Source organism: Eptatretus burgeri, unplaced genomic scaffold (assembly GCF_056783735.1).
Source record: "Eptatretus burgeri isolate ZD-2024b unplaced genomic scaffold, Ebu_testis_v1 Ebu_testis_scaffold_121, whole genome shotgun sequence".
Classification (NCBI taxonomy): domain Eukaryota; kingdom Metazoa; phylum Chordata; class Myxini; order Myxiniformes; family Myxinidae; genus Eptatretus; species Eptatretus burgeri.
In genome coordinates this window covers 48,259-67,814 of record NW_028222071.1, presented here as the reverse complement: position 1 = coordinate 67,814, position 19,556 = coordinate 48,259, and the positions used below count along the sequence as shown (strand labels likewise).

Here is a 19,556-nt window from a genome sequence, read left to right as displayed (position 1 = left end):
ATATATATATATATATATATATATATATATATATATATATATATATATATATATATATATATATATATATATATATATATATATATATATATATATATATACACATATACATATATATATATATATATATATATATATATATATATATATATATATATATATATATATATATATATATATATATATATATATATATATATATATATATATATATATATATATATATATATATATATATATATATATATATATATAGCCACTTCTACATTTCCTTGTACTTCATGATTTTACTTTCATTTTGTACTTCCCAAAGTGCAAAAATGGAATTGCTCAACTTGTGATGTGTAAAACAAAGGTCATGATTGAATGCCATGTTTTCTGAAAGATGTGAACCTTTGACACAGAGAACAAAGTCTTTCAAACTTTATATCTAAAAAAAGATATTTTCATCATTAACAACAATGTTCCAGAATTTGGAGATATCGAATGTTTTCGCTGCTCAAGTGTGACGAGACTCGATGGGCACAAACATCAGCAGAGTTTTAAAAAACAAAGGAAGAAAACTTCCACCCGTCCACAAACTCCACACACAGGACAGCATTTCCTTTCATTTCGGCTGGATAAAGCATCTTCACTGTTGGGGAAACAAAGTGTAATTCCAGTGAAAATATATAATAAACTCATCCAAAGACAAGATAACTGGGAATAACAATCAGGGATCGACTGAGCAGTCAGGCATTCCTGCACCGACAGAGAGGCCTGTGCTCAAAGAAATAAAAAAATGTTCACATTTTCAGAAATAGGAAAGGAAGGTGATTTTAGAATGTATATTTAAACATAGTATATTAAATGCAGAGGGTTGAAAGTCGATTTTAATCAATTCCCAAAAAAATATGCAGCAAAGTCACAGGGCTGTTAAATATTTTACCTGTTCAAAAACAACATTCACCACTGTTAAATCTACAGTTTCAAACTTTCCAGAAAATGGTTAACTATATGAACAAATGTTAGTGTGTGTCCGTCAGTCAGTCTGTCCGTTCGTCCGTCTCCTCCATAACTCCAAAACCATGAAACCTCGTGGACCCAAACTTTGCCTGCATTCAAAAGGAACTCCAAAGATGGTGCATGAGTGAAAATTGGGTGTTTGGGTTCATTTAAACACCCCTTGAGAAGATAATTAACATCCTTATTTAATGAACCTTTGTCAAGGTTGATCCTTCTCACCTCCCTGTCTCTTGCTGGGGTCTTAATTCACCATTTTTTTGGCCTGCTCAACAATGCGATGACTTGGAAGAGGCCGCAATGGTTTCTCAATAACAAAGTTTTGTTTATCACTTTCCTCATTCATATCATCGAATGTCTGATCATCATACTTATGAATTGCTGGGTACATTACAATGTTTTTAACGCCCGGAGACACCAGTGCCTCAGGTGGTGACTGTACTGGTGAAAATGGACAATATTATTTCACACAATTTTTCAAATTTTTTCTACGATCTTCTTTCATTTTATGACCTTCACTTCAACATGAATAGATACATATAAAACTACAAGGGCACCCAGTGGCGCGCATACCACCGCAACGTCATGCCTGATATACGAGAACACATCAGGCCCAAGACATTTTTGAAATATGCCAAACAGTACCACATCGTTTTTCGCACTTTCTCGAAAATGATGAAGAAACACTTTAAGAATTAAATAAAAAAGACCCGTGTCTTGCCAAAAGGTGACCACGTGTGACTTCTTTAAGGTCACACTGAGGTGAACAGAGCTGCTATCCATGAGGAGCGACTCCTTGAGGACTATCTGCCGACATGAGATTCCGATGATAATCGTTCTACAGAGTAACCATGAAAAATATGCGTTTGCCTCATAATGTCACCAAATAACGTCATAATGTCTCAAGCTTGACATATCTAGAAAGCACTCATCGAGGTGTTCAATTTGAGGTACGACACGATATGGTTCCTAAAACTTGAAAATTTGACCTTGGGGTCAAATATGTTTGACCTTTGGTGCTAACCATGAAGGTCAAGGCCAATCGCCACCAAAAATTAATCAGCTGAGCGCCAGACCATGAACTATATTCCCATGAAGTTTGAAGACGATCCGATCAAAATTACTCAAAAAAATAAGGGTTTCGTCGACTCCCATGATTTGCACCAAAGTGACCTTGACCTTTGACCTTGACCTTCAAAATTTTGTGCACTGAAAGGGACCTCTATAGGCCTCTGATATGCGAAGTTACAAAAATTTCCGATGATAACTGTGCTCTGCAGAATTTTTTATACGTGATTACAGACGAAAAAAAAAAAAAAAAATACAAGCTGACTGTGTAACACCCAGTCACACCTTGACGTTTTAGCCAGCGATGGCAATGTATTAAAATTTATATAAAACGCTGGCTTACGTTGAACCTTTGATGTTTTTTTTAAAGATTCGGACGTATTCATAGCGACTTGGTCTTATGTATAACGCATCAGTAACGGACACAGAACGTTTCGTTGTGTTATAGATAACTTATACCAACGAATGCTGAACCTGTTGTCGGCCTCCACAACCTATGCCCAACGATAGTCTAACTTAGGCATAGCACGTTGCACGCATTGCCGACGATGTCGTGACGTAGCCTATTAAAAGGCTGACGCACAACGATTTGAATCATAACTGCTGTAGAAATGGAAGTGTCAACATCGCGGTCACACCTTGGCGATCTTGCCAGCGTATGCCGACCAAAGAAAAATGTGTCTAAAACGTTGGGGCACGTCAAATACGGTTTGAGTAAGTTTGGTATACGCGAGTAGAACGCTAAAGTACGCTATCATACGTCGTAGTAAGTAGAGTACGTCAAGAAATTTTAAACATGTTCAAAATTTTACGACGTACTTGGCATATGACACACGTTCCGCATGCGATGGGGATAAGTTGTACACACGATATGCGGACGCTTACACACGTACACAAAGGCTACTTATAAGCTACTCATAAGTCGAAACACGTCGCGGTAATGTCTTTTTTACGCGAAACTTATTTCTAACTTATGTTTGACGTGCTTTGAACCAATTCTTTATGTGGTCCCAACACACATTGACGTATGTAGACGTATTCCAATGATGTCTTCCGGTCGACAAAAAAAATAAATGAACGTGTTTCTAACGTACAACTGCCATATAAAGACGTGTTCCCAGCGATTTTGGGAATTGGTATATAAAAACGGTGTTCATAAAAGGGGAACCCAACAGTGTTTTCGAGTCCTTTTCGAGTCGATGTCCATGTCAGCAGTAACAGTATCAGTATCAGTATTAGTTTGTTCATGTTGGCAGTCGTAGGTGAGTGTGAGGTTGGAGGGTGTGGGTTATGATGGATCCTCCTTGCGTCCGCGTGTCCACAGGGAGAAGACATCTTTGCACCATTGTTCGAAGTTCTTCGCGGCTAATTTTTTATGGGGCTTTTTCAACAATGAGCTATGGCTTGTTTTTACGATTTAGGTCTATTCATAACGGGTTGGACAAATGCACAATGAGCTAATAATGTGCACAGAGCGCTTCGATAACTTATAGATACGGTATACCAACGAATAATTATCGTGTAGCCGGTGTTCACAAACTTTGCCCAACGATAGCCTAACTTATCCATATCATGCGGCAGTTTATCTTTGCCGGTGACGTGGGGTTTGCTATTCATAGGCTGCCACTCAACGATTTAAATGGCTGCATCTCCACTATTGTCACTTTTGTAAAGTTTCAGCAAAAAAAATCTGAAAACCCACTCCGTGGGAGTACCTCCTGTGCAGCTTCCCTTCGCAGGGCAGCTCACCGGATGATGGGATTGGGGCAAAGCCTTCGGGACCCCCAATCTTTGATAGGAGGGAAACCACGGGGAAACATCCCTGGGTCAGATTGCGGGAGAGTGTGTCGGAGTGGTGCTGAGGTGTCGTCCACCAGACGGCGGTCTCCTTGGGTTAACCTGAGGCGGTCCCTTCGGGTGGGTGCCTGGAATGTCCTATCCCTAAGAGAGGATGATCACCTGTCTCTGTTATCATCTGAGCTCAAGCGTTTGGACATCGGGATTGCAGCTCTCTCTGAGGTTCGGAGACCGGATTGCGGCGAGATAATGGTGGGTGGTTACACCTACTATTGGTCTGGTCGCTCTGATGGTTACCATACCCAAGGAGTTGCTGTAGCTGTGTCCAATAAGCTGACCCCAATGATAATTGAGGTAACACCGGTCAACGAGCGTATTATGAGATTAAGGATTCGTCACTCCTTAGGTGTCATTTCCCTGGTCTCTATTTATGCTCCGACTGAGGCGAGTGATCTTACCGTGAAGGATGCATTCTACGCCACACTCGAGTCTGTGGTTGATCAGTGCCCCAGACGAGATACACTTCTAGTCTTGGGGGATTTCAATGCATCGACTGGAACTGATAGGGATGGTTATGAGGTGTGTGTTGGTCCCCATGGGTCAGGAACTATGAACCAGAATAGCACTAAGTTCCTTGACTTTGCAAGAAGTCATGGACTTAGGGTGGCTGGTTCATGGTTTCAGCGCCCGCAAGCTCATCGCTGGACTTGGTATTCCAACACTGGCGGTGTGGCAAAGGAGATTGACCATGTCCTCATTGACGGTCGTTGGAGGATGATCCAGAACTGCAGGGTCTACCGGAGTGCTCAGTTCCTCAATACTGACCACAGGCTTGTTGTAGCAACTCTAAAGCTGCACCTTAAATCCTGGAGAATGGTACCATCCCAGCCTAGGCTGGATGTTGCCAAGCTCAGGGATGAGAGAGTAGCTGAGGAGTTTGCGAACAGGCTGAGTGGACACTTGGGGGGTCTGGGTGCTTTGGGGGTCCTGAAGAGTTGTGGAGCACCTTCAAGACCACCGTCCTTGATGTTGCCGGTGGATGCCTTGGAGCTCACCGCAGGGCAAAGAAGAATTTTGTCTCTCAAGGGACACTGGATACCATTGACCAGAGTCGCAGGGCCAGGCTGAATGGCAGAGCTGAGCTGTTCAGGGAGCTGAGGCGTAAAACTGTACGTGCACTGAGGGTGGACAAGGAGGCCTATGTGCGAGGAATCTGTGAGGAGGTAGAGCATCACCTGTGGACAGGTGATTCTCGTCCCGCTTACAGGGGAATTCGCGCATTACGTTCATCCAAGCCCATCCCTCGGAGCACTGCAGTTCGAGCAGAGAGTGGTAGGCTCTTGACAGAGGAGTCTGAAGTGAAGGCTCGCTGGGCCGGTTACTTTGAGCGGTTGTACCAGGCTGATCCCCCAGCTGTCGAGTTGGACGTCAAGGGTGTTACAATCCCTGTTGCTGACCCTCGAATCAACTGTGGTCCACCATCGCTTGTGGAAACACGGGCTGCGGTGAACCAGTTGAAACGGGGCAAAGCTCCAGGGATCTGTGGCATCCATGCTGAACTTCTCAAGGCTGGTGGAAATGCTGCACTCGCGTCGTTGCATGCAGTTTTGTGCTCTGCCTGGAACACAGGCATCATCCCAACTGACTGGAAGAGGGGCCTTGTTGTCCCTCTCTGGAAAGGGAAGGGTGATCGCCAAGACTGCAACAACTACCGAGGGGTGACGCTGCTCTCAGTGCCGGGCAAGGTCTTTGCTCGGATAATTCTTGATAGGGTTCGCCACCATCTGCTTGAGCACCAGCGTCCAGAGCAGTCAGGCTTTACACCAAAGAGGTCAACGATTGACCGTATCCTTGCTCTTCGTGTCCTCACTGAACGCAGACGAGAGTTTCGGCAGGGGCTGCTTGCAGCCTATGTTGATCTCTGTAAAGCGTTCGATTCAGTGAATAGGGATGTCCTCTGGAGGATTCTTGGTCTTCGTGGGGTGCCACCGAAACTGATCGATCTGATGTCTGAACTCTACTCTGGTACTGAGAGTGCTGTGAAGTGTGGTGGTACCGCCTCTGACTTATTTCCAGTTGTTACTGGAGTTCGTCAGGGATGTGTACTTGCCCCCACACTTTTCAGCACTTGTATGGACTGGATTTTTGGGAGGATGTCGGAGAGATCAAGTTGCGGTGCATCGTTTGGCAATGTCAAGATCTCGGACCTTGATTTTGCAGATGATGCAGTCATCTTTGCGGAGACTTTAGACATCCTCTTGGGGGCCCTCGAGGTGCTGAATGAGGAGTCGGAGCCGTTGGGATTACGGATTTCTTGGGTCAAAACAAAGATCCAGGCTTTCGGTGACATCTTGGATGCTGCTGTCCTGTCTGTGTCTGTTTGTGGTGAGGATGTTGAGGTCGTGGATAGATTCACTTACCTTGGCAGTGATATTCATGTCTCCGCAGGTTGTGAGCCGGAGGTCAATAGACGTCTGGGTCGGGCCTGGGGAGTCATGGATTCACTGGATCATGGGGTGTGGCGCTGCCGGTACCTGTGCGGGAGGACGAAAGTCCGAGTCTTCAGGTCCTTGGTACTTCCAGTCTTGCTCTATGGGTGCGAGACTTGGACTTTGACCAAGGATCTGAGACGGAGACTTAATTCCTTTGGTACCAGGTCTCTTCGGAGAATCCTTGGCTATCGCTGGTCGGATTTTGTGTCCAACGAGCGGTTGCTGAGAGAGACTCGGATGAGATTTGTTACCTGCATAGTCCGTGAGCGTCAGCTGCGGCTGTATGGACATGTGGCTCGCTTTCCTGACGCTGATCCTGCTCACCAGATTCTCTCAGCGAGGGAGTCTCATGAGTGGAGGAGGCCAGTGGGCCGACCACGTGCCTCATGGTTGCAGCAGGTTGACCATCATCTCAAGGAGATGGGGATGGGCCTGGCATCTGCCTGGGGGATGGCCAGACGGAGGCCCCTGGAGTACCGGCGGAAAGTGGACGCAGCGACGCGCTGTTCTGGCACATGCTCCCATACCTGACCTGACCACTATTGAAAGTAGACGCTTTTGCTCAACAATTGGATTTTTTTTTTTTTTTTACACTCAACGACTTTTAAACGGTACCACTCAGCTATTTTCATTGTTTACAATGAACGATTTAAATTGCTGTCACTCGCCTTTGTTTTTTGACGCTGGCGCTCGGAAATTTTAATCGTATCTATTGAACGTGCTAAATCGCTCAAACTCCACTATTGAAAGTAGACGCTTGCGCTCAACAATTGGATTTTTTTACACTCAACGACTTTTAAACGGTACCACTCAACTATTTATTGTTTACAATGAACGATTTAAGTTGCTGTCACTCGCCTTTGTTTTTTGACGCTGGGGTTTGGAAATTTGAAGCGTTTCTTCTGAACGTGTTAAAACGCTCAAACTCGACTATTTTAAATAGACGCTGCCGATGGACAATTGGAATCATAGCCAAGCTAGACATCGAAGTGTGAACATCCTCGTCATGCCGAAGAAAAGTTTGAAGAATGCTGCAAATAAGTGTCCTGGCCATGGCCGTGGACGCTGACGCAAGGACGATCCATTATACCAACGTCTTTCAGCCTATGAGTAACTTAAAAGAAATGTCTGTCGACGTGTGGCAACGATCGCGTAACGTGCCAACAACACGTTAATAATAGGTTAGAAATAAGTTTCGGGTACGCTAAACATTACCTCGGCGTGTCTCAACTTATGATTAACTTACAAGTAGCATGTGTTGACGTCTGTCAACGATCGGAGACCGTGCATACAACTTGTGGCCAGCGTAGCGAACGTGTGAGTCATACGCCGGCATACGTCGTGAAATTTCAAGCATGCAAAAATTTGAGGACAACCGAAAAGTACAACGTTTAAAGCCAGCGTACAACGACGTATGGCAGTGTTTTTCAGCGTGCTCTCAATGCTATCAAAACTTACCCATAACGTATTCAACGTGTGCCAGCGTTTTAGAAAAAATTTCAAAAATCGGCACATGTTGGCTAAAACGTCAAGTTGTGACGGGGCCTCAACATATCTTGCAAAAACTTCGTTTTGGCAAGATAATAATTCTCGCATCCAGATCCGCATTCAGATGTTCACCGAATCAAATTAATTCGTCCTTGTCACACACCCAACCTGTCCACCAAGTTTCATCCGGATTCGTCAACAACATTTTGAGTTCCTGCACACAAACATACAAACAAACAAACAGACCTGAGACAGAATGGTGTGAAATATAACCTCATTCACACATATATTATAGGTGGTGGAGGTAAAAATTAAATGTTTCGTTTTTAAAGGTTTCTTCAAACATTTTGTTGCTTCAGCACCTTGGCAAGCGCTCTTCAAGCTTTGAGCTCTACAAGTTATGATGGTGACTCTGCGGTGCGGTTCTCCATCAGGACATCTCCAGAGTTAGGAAGGCAAAATAAATGAGATGATCACAATGAGTAAAAAAAATTTCACCTGCCCCTCACCTTCTCCCCAAGCCCAACAAGGAAATGCAAGTCGAGAACCCCTCTCCCTCTTTCCCCCTCAAGTAATCCTGCAAATGCAAGTCCAGAACGCCCTCCTCCCCTCATACTTACCTCCTCCCAAACCAACTCCCCACTTCCACTCCCCCCCATCCTCCTCACTCCCACCCTCCTCCGAGAGTGCATAGTGACATTGGTGGGGCATCGCTCCCCCCCACCCCTCATCGCGGAACAAACGGCCGACACTCAAAACTGTAACACCATCTCCGCTCAACAACCAGTGCATGAACACGGACGATTTCAGTGAACGATCAAACACCTGTTACTATTGCCCAGCAGTTACCACGAGATCACCCGAAAATATTTATAAATTAATAATTATCTCTCATCTGGAATTATCTGTTCATAAATAAAAAATATCTTTCAACACAAATTTATGCAAATCAAATAAACCAGCGTCTACTGTATTTATAGTGGAGAGAAAGTATGTATGTGTGTATCATCTCCTCCTCAGAGAGGATTTGACCAAGGACGCAATAACTTTCAGGGTCTCCCCACCCCTCCACCCCCCACTACCCCCCCATAATCCCACATCAACCATCACACCAACAATACCCACCACCCATACCCCCTCTCCACAATAGCACCACTCCCCCTCGACTGGGGATGGACATCGACATCTCATGGACATGACGGTGGGACATGATACAGACACAAATGGCATCCAGGGATAGTATGCAACAGGATGATCCTGTAACATACAAGACACCTGGTCAGCTTGCGATGATGGAACAAAGCATTCGTTGCCATTTTGTATACTGTGTCTGAGTGTGGCCATTTTGTCCATCCTGTCAAGCCAGAATGCGTATTGCTGCTGGAGTAATATAGAAGCCGGTTTATCAATTAATACAAAATCCCTCCATTATAAAGTGCCAATTAAGTGAAAAGCAAAATCTACCGAGCTGTAGTTAACATGCAACCGGTGTTTTCATATTTTTAACACCTCCATCTTCACTTCCACCTTCTTCCTCAGAATCACTCTCATAAGGCTCAAAACGAAACTGCTCCACCATCCCTGCAAATACGTTTCCAAATGAAAATCCCGCTGCCAAATGCAAGACCAGAAACTCCCTCCCTTCATACTTACCTCCTCCCAAACCCCCTCCCACTTCCCCTTTCTCTTCCTTCCTCTCTCCTCCATCCTCCTTGCTCCCACCCCCTTCCCAGAGTACATAGTGACATTGGTGAGGTGTCTCTCTCCCCCCCCCCCCAACACCTCCTCAGTTCCCTACCACTCTCCGCTCCCTCCTCCTCACTCCCCAACCCCTCCTCACTCCCTCCTCCCCACACCTCACTCCCCAAACCCTCCTCACTCCCCAACCCCTCCTCACTCCCCCTGCCCTTACACCCCAAATGAACACTTACAAATGTTCGGATGATGTAGTCTTTCCATGATGCGTGCTGCTTTCTGCAACTGCAAAAGAAAAAGAAACAAATGCATCCAAGATTTGGGGATCATGTAAATACATTAAACGGTATTTTTTGTCAACACGTCCTATCATGGGCATCAATGGCTATTTAAAAGGTGTGGTGGGGGGAGGGGGGCATTGTAGAAGTTATATTTGATGGAAAAGCAGGGTTGTGATGGGGGGGGGGAGTGGAATTTAGTTCATGGTTTGTCTGATGATGCCTGCAGTCGGATGTGGACCGTGTTCTGCCTTTTGAGGACGCTTCACAGTCTCATTACACATTCATCTCCAATGCAAGGATGGCAGAATAACTTTTCTCTCCTGAAAATTCCACTCTGGGTGAACAAAGAGGCTCTTTCAGAAGAAAACTTGAAGTGACACAGCACTCCAGTGAAAATTTCTATCCATATGAATACTCATTGACAAGTGATACATTTTCTGTGCATGCACACCGTGCAGTACGTGGTACTCCAACTCATGAAATCCAGCATGCGCACAAGCCAATCGTGGAATCTTTTATTAAACACTGCCATCCAGCACAGTATGGATTTTAGAGGTAACCTCGCAGGGGTCTGAAGCCACCATGTTTTATGGCCTGCTCAACCATGCCTTGATTTGGAACAGGCTGCAACGATTTCGTGATAAAGATATTTTTTTCCACTTTCCTCACTCATGTTATCAAATGCCTGTTTTTCAAAACTATGAATCGCTGGGTACATTGCCATGCTTATAAACGCCCGGAGATATCAGTGTTTGTTGCTTTATTTCATTTTCACACATGTAATCATCACGAGCTCTTTCGCTAAGCAGAGATACAAAATTTAAGCTCCAGAGTCAAACTTAAAAGAGTTCCAACTCCGAGAAAAGTGTTCATTTCTCCAATTTGGACATATTTGACATTTCTTGCGTCAACAGGAGGTGTATGTTTGATATGACGGTTCGGTGATTGAAAATCACGTGCCAAGTGAGCAGTTTCTTATCAACCATGTCATTGGAATTGCTAAATCACTTGGCAATCACCCTACAATATTCACACTGTCCCTGAATACCGTACATCGAACGACTTGAACAAAGTTCAGGGGTCACTCACCTGCATTGGCCACGTGTTGTTCTGCAGTGCAACAGGCAGTGGCTGGCTCACTGAAAATACGAAAATATATTTTCCACAACGTTTCCCCTTTTTGTACTATCTTCCATTATTATGAGCTGTCACTTCGGCAAAGACAAATACTGGTAAAATTAAATATTTCACTTTTAAAAGTTTCTTCAACCATTTCCTGGAATGCTTGGTAAAGCCACTTGGTGTGAGTTCTTCAAGTTTCAATGGCAATTCCACGGTTTTATTCCGGAGATAGGAAGGCAAAATACATCATATGATGACAATGAGAGAAAAAATTTAAGTTCTGAAATCATGAATCGACACACCATGGCAGGAAAGCCAATAGGTACACATGCTAGCTCTGTGTAGCCTGGATTTGAATCCCAACCCAGCTATAAACTGTCATCCCAGTGTTTCACAGGCAGGGTGATTCATCAATGTGTGTGTCATCTCTCTGATGTGTTACGTCACCAAACAGACACGAAACAATGTGATTGCAAGGCTCAAGTCCATTTATTCCGCAGCATGGAACGTTCACACATCTCCGACTCCGTGAAGATGGCGTCTTGTTCACGTTCCACATGCCCCTCCCCCTTGCCTCATCATCTTCCGAACAACCTCTGAACATCTGGCAATTCAACAACAACAACAACATATTTGGAAGGAATACACTACTGGTCAAAAGTTTGAGAACACCCCCATTTTTCCAGTTTTTACTGAAATTTAAGCAGTTCAAGTCCAGTGAATGACCTGAAATGGTACAAAGCAAAGCGGTAAACTGCCAGAGGTTAAAAAAAAGTTTAGGTGACCAAAAACAGAAAAATAATGCAAATTTCAGAGTTGTTCAAAAGGCCCTTTTCAGGGAACAAGTAATGGGTTCGCAACTGCAGCTGTTCTGCAGCAATGGAAGTAAATTAAGCCTTGAAAGTTGATGTAAACAATACCTACAGGTGTCCCAACTTTTGTTGATTAGTTACAAACCCTTTGACTGCATAAAAGCAGTGTTGGAACAGACTGTTTTGCAACACCCTGCGAAGCATTATTTGGACAATATTACACTGCAGGACGTAGTATATTGCTCTCATAATGGCGAGAAAAAGACAATTCACAATTGAAAAATTGGAAAAAGACAAGAGAAAAAGACAACTGGAAATCACTTAAAACATGCAGAAATGCAAAAAAAGAAATCAAAATTTTGTTGAAAAAAAGGTTGCAAAAATATTTTTTCTCTAACAATTTTTTTTTTTTTTTGGGGGGGGTGGAAATCACTTAAAACATGGAGAAATGCAAAAAAAAATTCAAATATTTTTTCAAATTGGCCGCCATCGCGTCCAAATTGGATTTTGATCCTTGGACCAGACCGAACCCCCCCACCAAGCTTCGTCGAAATCCGTCGAGGAGTTTTTTCCGTAATACTGTTCACAAACAAACAGAAAGGGGTGAAAACAGGAACCTCCATCCATCTTCGATGGCAGAGATTAACAAGACGGTAGGCTTAAAATCATGGAATGGCCAGCACAATCTCGAGACTTAAACCCCATCGAGCTGGTTTGGGACGAACTGGACAGAAGGGTGAAAAGCAAAGCAACGTACAAGTGCAACACATTTGTGGGAACTTCGACAACAGTGTTGGGAAGAACTTTCCGAACCATATTTGATTTCCATTGTTGAAAGAATGCCACGAGTATTGAGTATTGTTAAAATGCAAATCTGGCTTCTTTGTGGGGTGCCATCTCGTACATATTCGTACGAGTGTGCACACTAATCGGAAATAACAAGGCTGTTATATCTGCAAAATGTGGCTATTTTGATGTGAAAAATTTAGATTAAATTTTGTTCAACAAAACGATTGCATGATTTCTTTTTTATCTGCAATTGTTTAGTTGTTCTATGATTTCATTTCAGAGTACATTGAAACATTAAATTGCTTAAATTTCAGTAAAAACTGGAAAAATGAGAGTGTTCTAAAACTTTCAACTTGTAGTGTATAAAACATACGAAAGAACACAACAGGACAGACGATAAACTGGGCATCACATATATGTGCAGGTGAGGTGTGCTTACACATTGTAAGCAATATATTTACATCTGTATTTCAATTGTAATGCGAATATTTCTGGCTGCCGTTAATCTTCCTCGCTAGTCCAGGAATCAAAGTCCAGGAACCGAAACCCCTCTTCCCGTTGGCCCTTGGTTTCTGCGATTGCGGTTTGAACTATCACAGCATTTTCCAGGAACTACACAACTTCCCCCGCGATATTGTCAGGTTTACTGTATTTCTTTATCGATTCCTTGTTCCCCCTTTCTTCCCCACCTCAACCCGTCATCGTATACCTCAGTTGGTTCAATCATCTCCTGTTTATTTATTCAGTCGGGATTTGGGAAATAAACCTGTCGGTTTTAATGGAGTGAAGAGCCTCGTGTGCTTCTTGTAATTCCCTTGTGCACAAAGCCATCATTGTGCGAATGCAGTCCAATGGAATAAAAAGCCAATTCGGTCAGTCCTTCCATCCAGCATTAGTCTAAATTGGCACGGAAGCGACAGTATTTTATGTACTCAAGAAAAAAATTGATGGTGGGGGGGATGGGTGGTGGGCATCGATATATTATCACCACTCATCAAAAAAGTGGGGCGGGGAAATGTCCCCCGATTCCCCACCCATCATCGCCCCTTTGGCCGATAACTACACCCACAGTCGAGGAATTCACACAGGTGAAGTAAGACAGAGCAGTCTAACGGACACATTCTCCATGATCGGCGTCGATATAAACGGGACCATTTCTGAGATTTTATGCACTGTTACCTCCCCATCCACACAAACTGACCTCTCGTTGATACTCTTTTTTGATCACAAACTTCAATGCAGCCTGGAAGAGGAAGACAAGAAATTAGGTCACATGACAACACCTTGGGTATGAAGTGCATAAAGGCATAAAATAAGTAAAAGTACAATTTTTATAAAAAGTGATGAATAAAATGGTCTTTGTGGATCAGGGTGAGTTGGCTCATGCTGTGTTGGTTCAGTCATTTCAAGAATCTTTTACAATCAAGCAAAACAAGTTTTCCTTTAAATGAGTTGCACATTTGATGCATTTACATGTTGGTCAAAAATGAACTTATTGTAAATAATGATACATTTACATCTCACAGAGCTTTGCTCTGTCACAATGATGAAAATATTACATCTACCACTAACTTTCAAGGCCCACATGAGTTTTTCCTCACCACACCCTTTTATCCTGAGTATCCTCTTCACCACCTCCTTCGATCATGAGCCACGATTGCGTCTCCAATCTTTTTGAAAATATGCAGTTAAAGCAATGCTCATCACAAGACTGTGAAATTTTTGATCTCTCTATTCATTTAATCTCCCTTACCTCCCCCCATTTCCTCTTCTCTGTCTCTCTTCCTCCCTTTTTTTTCTCCTATCCTCAAATTTTGACCCCATGCATGTGGAGGAAAAAGCGGGGTTAAGCTATTGATCCATATCCATCCATCAGGCTGTTTGTCTTCCAACAGTTTATGATCGATGAACAACTTATTTAAATTGAATGTTATTTTTTGAACACTAATCGGAACACAAACGTCCCCTTCAGCAGTACTTTGTCTCTAATTTTGTCTAAATCGTAGGACACAAACAACAGGATCGAAAAACTAATGCAACATGTTCGATAAGGTGGTGTAATAGTGACTGCAAAATGGCAGTAAATTCTGGAATTCTTTATTTTATTGAAAATTTAATTATATACTTGAACCCAGTGAACACAAATTGCATTCTTTGTACTTTCAAAACCCTTCTATTTGCAGTACTTGGAAATGTTGTATTGGGCGGTGCAGCACCATATATAAAGAGTGTCTGGCATTTATTTTGTTCTCTCCATGGTGTGCTGTGATTCGCAATTGCAGTCACGTGGTTTCAAGGTCTCATGTTGCCGCCCCTCTCCCCACCTCCAATTTGAACAGTTCAGTTGACATCAAGTCTCCAATGACATAAATTTTGATATTTTGAAGAATAATTTCAAGGAAGATGGTTTGTTGTGTGGCCGAAGGCCGTCACACTCACGATGGGCAATGTACAATGACACATCACTTCCTGAGGGATTCTGAGAAATGAAAACACAAATGGGCCACCGGAGAGAAGAGAGATCCCCGAAAGATGGATGGAATGAACCTCATGATAAATAGTACTTGTGTGCTGTAAGATTGTCATTGATATTTTTGGGAAATGGATATTCATCGTATGCCTGGTGTTGACTTACTGGTGAGGGTGGTGGATTTGGGAGCCAAAGTTCCTGAGTTCAAATCCCACTCCGCTGTTCAATTAATACCAGGTGGGGCTGACACTGCATGTCATCCTTCCAAGGCTGGCAAAATGAGTGCCAGCATTCTGGTACAATGTGTCGGAGTGTTGAGCTGTCTTGGATTGTGTCCAGTAGCCAAGGAGACTGCTGAGGCAGCACCAACGCAATGCAAAGAGTATGGTCCCAATAGATGGATGGATAGTCATCGTGCAAACAGGTTTTCTGTCAGGTAGCCACGTGTGCATCATTTCAGTTGTGATTCCCAAGGGATATTGGGCCAGGCCTGCTCTCCTCACAGCTGAAGAATGCTGAGCTGATGCGAGTTTTCTTCCAAAAAACATCATCATGGCCGATTTCATGCTTCTCCATCATCCGTCCACAATCCTTCATTATATGTGGTTTCATGCCTGTTTTCAATGTGAGGTTAATGTGCCAATTTTCTTCAGGGGTGCTTCAAAAACTACTTCAAACATGGATAATTTGGCAATGTATACGTGTTGTGTTAATTGTGTCCATCAATGTTATTCATTGTTCTCTCTCACTGTTAATACTTTTCATTGCTGCCACGAAAAGCAATTTCCTTCAGAAACTGTCCTGAATTATTCTGTCCATTCTGATGGTGGTGAAAGACTGCTGAGGCTTTTGGTGAGCTTGGATTTGTTACCAAAGTTCAATCGCAGATGCGGTTACGTGACATTGGTTTTGGTCGGCGGACTGACGAAGGTCTGTTCGGTAACCTCCGGCATGGTTCCATTTTTTCCTCGCTCAACCTCACCGACAAGGTAAATCGACTTTGGGCACGGAGATCCGGCACATATCATAACCACATATCAAAGTTGGCCTGGAAAGTCAGTCACCGACGAGTACTCTTCATCATACATAGTCCTTCCTCGAGCAGCTAAACTCCATTCTTCCTTCAAGACTTTCAAAAGCAGCTTTATGGAACACTGCTCTCACTTACAGACTGGCTCGCTTTCCTCACATCTTGCTCAGTTAATACTATGAAAACAAAGGCCTTCCTGATTAAAGGAAGCTGAGGATGTGGGCCTATCTCATCGCCTTCATGAAGTGTGGACATGTTTGGGTATCTGCTTTCGTGAGTGGTATGTCGTATATACGTCTGGTGTGTGGTTTCAGGAGAAAAGCAATGCACTGAAAACAAGGAGAAAAAACATAAAATGTGAGAGCTCCCGTGGTTTTCGTAATTGTGCTGTCTGCAGTTGAACGGCGAGTCCATATTCACAAGATTTATGAGTTTGTACAACTGACTTGTGTAGTCATGTGACAAAGAAGTCTCCATACGATTGGGTTATTCAGTCATGAATATTAATGGTGTGGGTCACGTGGTTACATTGTCCAAGATAGTTGTCATGTGACATGTATGATGTTTTTGATTGGGAATGCAAATTTCACACAGAAGGTATTCCACGTTCATATATTTTGGAGGAGACATCCTGAATTACACAAACAGTCAAACATTTAATTATACTTATTGATGTATAAAATAAAATATATAACTGCAGGTCAGGTCAGGTATGGGAGCACGTGCCAGTACAGCACGTCGCCGCGTCTACTTTCCGCCAGTACTCCAGGGGCTTCCGTCTGGCCATCCCCGAGGCAGATGCCAGGCCCATCCCCATCTCCTTGAGATGATGGTCAACCTGCTGCAACCACGAGGCACATGGTCGGCCACCTGGCCTCCTCCACTCATGAGACTCCCTCGCTGAGAGAATCTGGTGAGCAGGATCAGCGTCAGGAAAACGAGCCACATGTCCATACAGCCGCAACTGACGCTCACGGACAATGCAGGTAACAAATCTCATCCGAGTCTCTCTCAGCAACCGCTCGTTAGACAGAAAATCCGACCAGCGATAGCCAAGGATTCTCCGAAGAGACCTGGTTCCAAAGGAATTAAATCTCCGTCTCAGATCCTTGGTCAGAGTCCAAGTCTCGCATCCATAGAGCAAGACTGGAAGTACCAAGGACCTGAAGACTCGGACTTTCGTCCTCCAGCACAGGTACCGGCAGCGCCACACCCCATGATCCAGTGAATCCATGACTCCCCAGGCCCGACCCAGATGTCTATTGACCTCTGACTCACAGCCAGCAAAGACATGAATCTCTCCACGACCTCAACATCCTCACCACAAACAGACACAGACAGGACAGCAGCATCCAAGATGTCACCGAAAGCCTGGATCTTAGTTTTGACCCAAGAAACCCGTAATCCCAGCGGCTCCGACTCCTCATTCAGCACCTCGAGGGCTCCTCAAAAGATATCTAACGTCTCCGCAAAGATGACTGCATCGTCTGCAAAATCAATGTCCGAGATCTTGACATCCCCAAACGATGCACCGCAGCTTGATATCTCCGACATCCTCCCTAAAGTCCAGTCCATACAAGTGCTGAAAAGTGTGGGGGCCAGTACACACCCCTGATGAACTCCAGTAACAACTGGAAATAAGTCAGAGATGGTACCACCACACTTCACAGCACTCTCCATACCAGAGTAAAGTTCAGACATCAGATCGATCAGTTTTGGTGGCACCCCACGAAGACCAAGAATCCTCCAGAGGGTGTCCCGATTCACTGAATCAAATGCTTTAAAAGAGATCAACATATGTTGCAAGCAGCCCCTGCCGAAACTCTCGTCTGCGTTCGGTGAGGACACGAAGAGCAAGGATACGGTCAATCGTAAAGACCTCTTTGGTGTAAAGCCTGACTGCTCTGGACGCTGGTGCTCAAGCAGTGGTGGCGAACCCAATCAAGAATTATCCGAGCAAAGAGCTTGCCCAGCACTGAGAGCAGCGTCACCCCTCGGTAGTTGTTGCAGTCTTGGCGATCACCCTTCCCTTTCTAGAGAGGAACAACAAGGCCCCTCTTCCAATCAGTCGGGATGATGCCTGTGTTCCAGGCAGAGCACAAAACTGCATGCAACGACACGAGTGCAGCATTTCCACCAGCCTTGAGAAGTTCAGCATGGATGCCACAGATCCCTGGAGCTTTGCCCCGTTTCAACTGGTTCACCGCAGCCCATGTTTCTACAAGCGAAGGTGGACCACAGTTGATTCGAGGGTCAGCAACAGGGATTGTAACACCCTTGACGTCCAACTCGACAGCTGGGGGATCAGCCTGGAACAACTGCTCAAAGTAACCGGCCCAGCGGGCCTTCACTTCAGACTCTTCTGTCAAGAGCCTACCACTCTCTGCTCTCAATGCAGTGCTCCGACGGATGGGCTTGGATGAACGCAATGCGAGAATTCCCCTGAAAGCGGGACGAGAATCACCTGTCCACAGGTGATGCTCTACAGCCTCACAGATTCCTCGCACATAGGCCTCCTTGTCCACCCTCTGTGAACGTACAGTTTTACGCCTCAGCTCCCTGAACAGCTCAGCTCTGCCATTCAGCCTGGCCCTGCGACTCTGGTCAATGGTATCCAGTGTCCCTTGAGACAAAATTCTTCTTTGCCCTGCGGTGAGTTCCAAGACATCCACCGGCAACATCAAAGACGGTGGTCTTGAAGGCACTCCACAACTCTTCAGGACCCCCCCAAAGCACCCAGACCCCCCCAAGTGTCCACTCAGCCTGTTCGCAAACTCCTCAGCTACTCTCTCATCGCTGAGCTTGGCAACATCCAGCCTCGGCTGGGATGGTACCATTCTCCAGGATTTAAGGTGCAGCTTTGGAGTTGCTACAACAAGCCTGTAGTCAGTATTGAGGAACTGAGCACTCCGTTAGACCCTGCAGTTCTGGATCATCCTCCAGCGACCGTCAATGAGGACATGGTCAATCTCCTTAGCCGCACCGCCAGCGTTGGAATACCAAGTCCAGCGATAAGCTTGTGGGCGCTGAAACCATGAACCAGCCACCCTCAGTCCATGACTTCTTGCAAAGTCAAGGAACTTCGTGCTCTTCTGGTTCATAGTTCCTGACCCATGGGGACCAACACATACCATACCTCATAACCATCCCTATCAGTTCCAGTCGATGCATTTAAATCCCCCAAGACTAGAAGTGTATCTCGTCTGGGGCACTGATCAACCACAGACTCTAGTGTGGCGTAGAATGCATCCTTCACGGTGAGATCACTCGCCTCAGTCGGAGCATAAACAGAGACCAGGGAAATTACACCTAAGGAGTGACGAATCCTTAATCTCATAATACGCTCGTTGACCGGTGTTACCTCAATTATCATTGGGGTCAGCTTATTGGACACAGCTGCAGCAACTCCTTGGGTATGGTAACCATCAGAGCAACCAGACCAATAGTAGGTGTAACCACCCACCATTATCTCGCCGCAATCCAGTCTCCGAACCTCAGAGAGCTGCAATC

The 19,556-nt window shown here is 44.6% G+C and overlaps 1 protein-coding gene across 3 annotated transcripts in view; it reads right to left on the bottom strand.

Moving 5' to 3' along the window:
- Positions 1-231: 231 nt before the first annotated feature.
- Positions 232-19,556, bottom strand: part of LOC147007539 (uncharacterized) — a 32,815-nt gene continuing 13,490 nt past the window's right edge. For 2 of the 3 annotated variants that reach the window (XM_085866971.1, XM_085866969.1), the window contains exons 4-5: positions 13,748-13,789; positions 11,141-11,549 (exon numbers count right to left, since the gene is read on the bottom strand). In XM_085866971.1, the coding sequence (XP_085723097.1) occupies positions 11,337-11,549; positions 13,748-13,789 (255 nt within the window). In that variant the 3' untranslated portion in view covers positions 11,141-11,336. Of the gene's footprint in view, positions 635-9,778; positions 9,828-11,140; positions 11,550-13,747; positions 13,790-19,556 lie in introns of those variants that run through there. The other variant, XM_085866970.1, reaches the window with a different exon arrangement.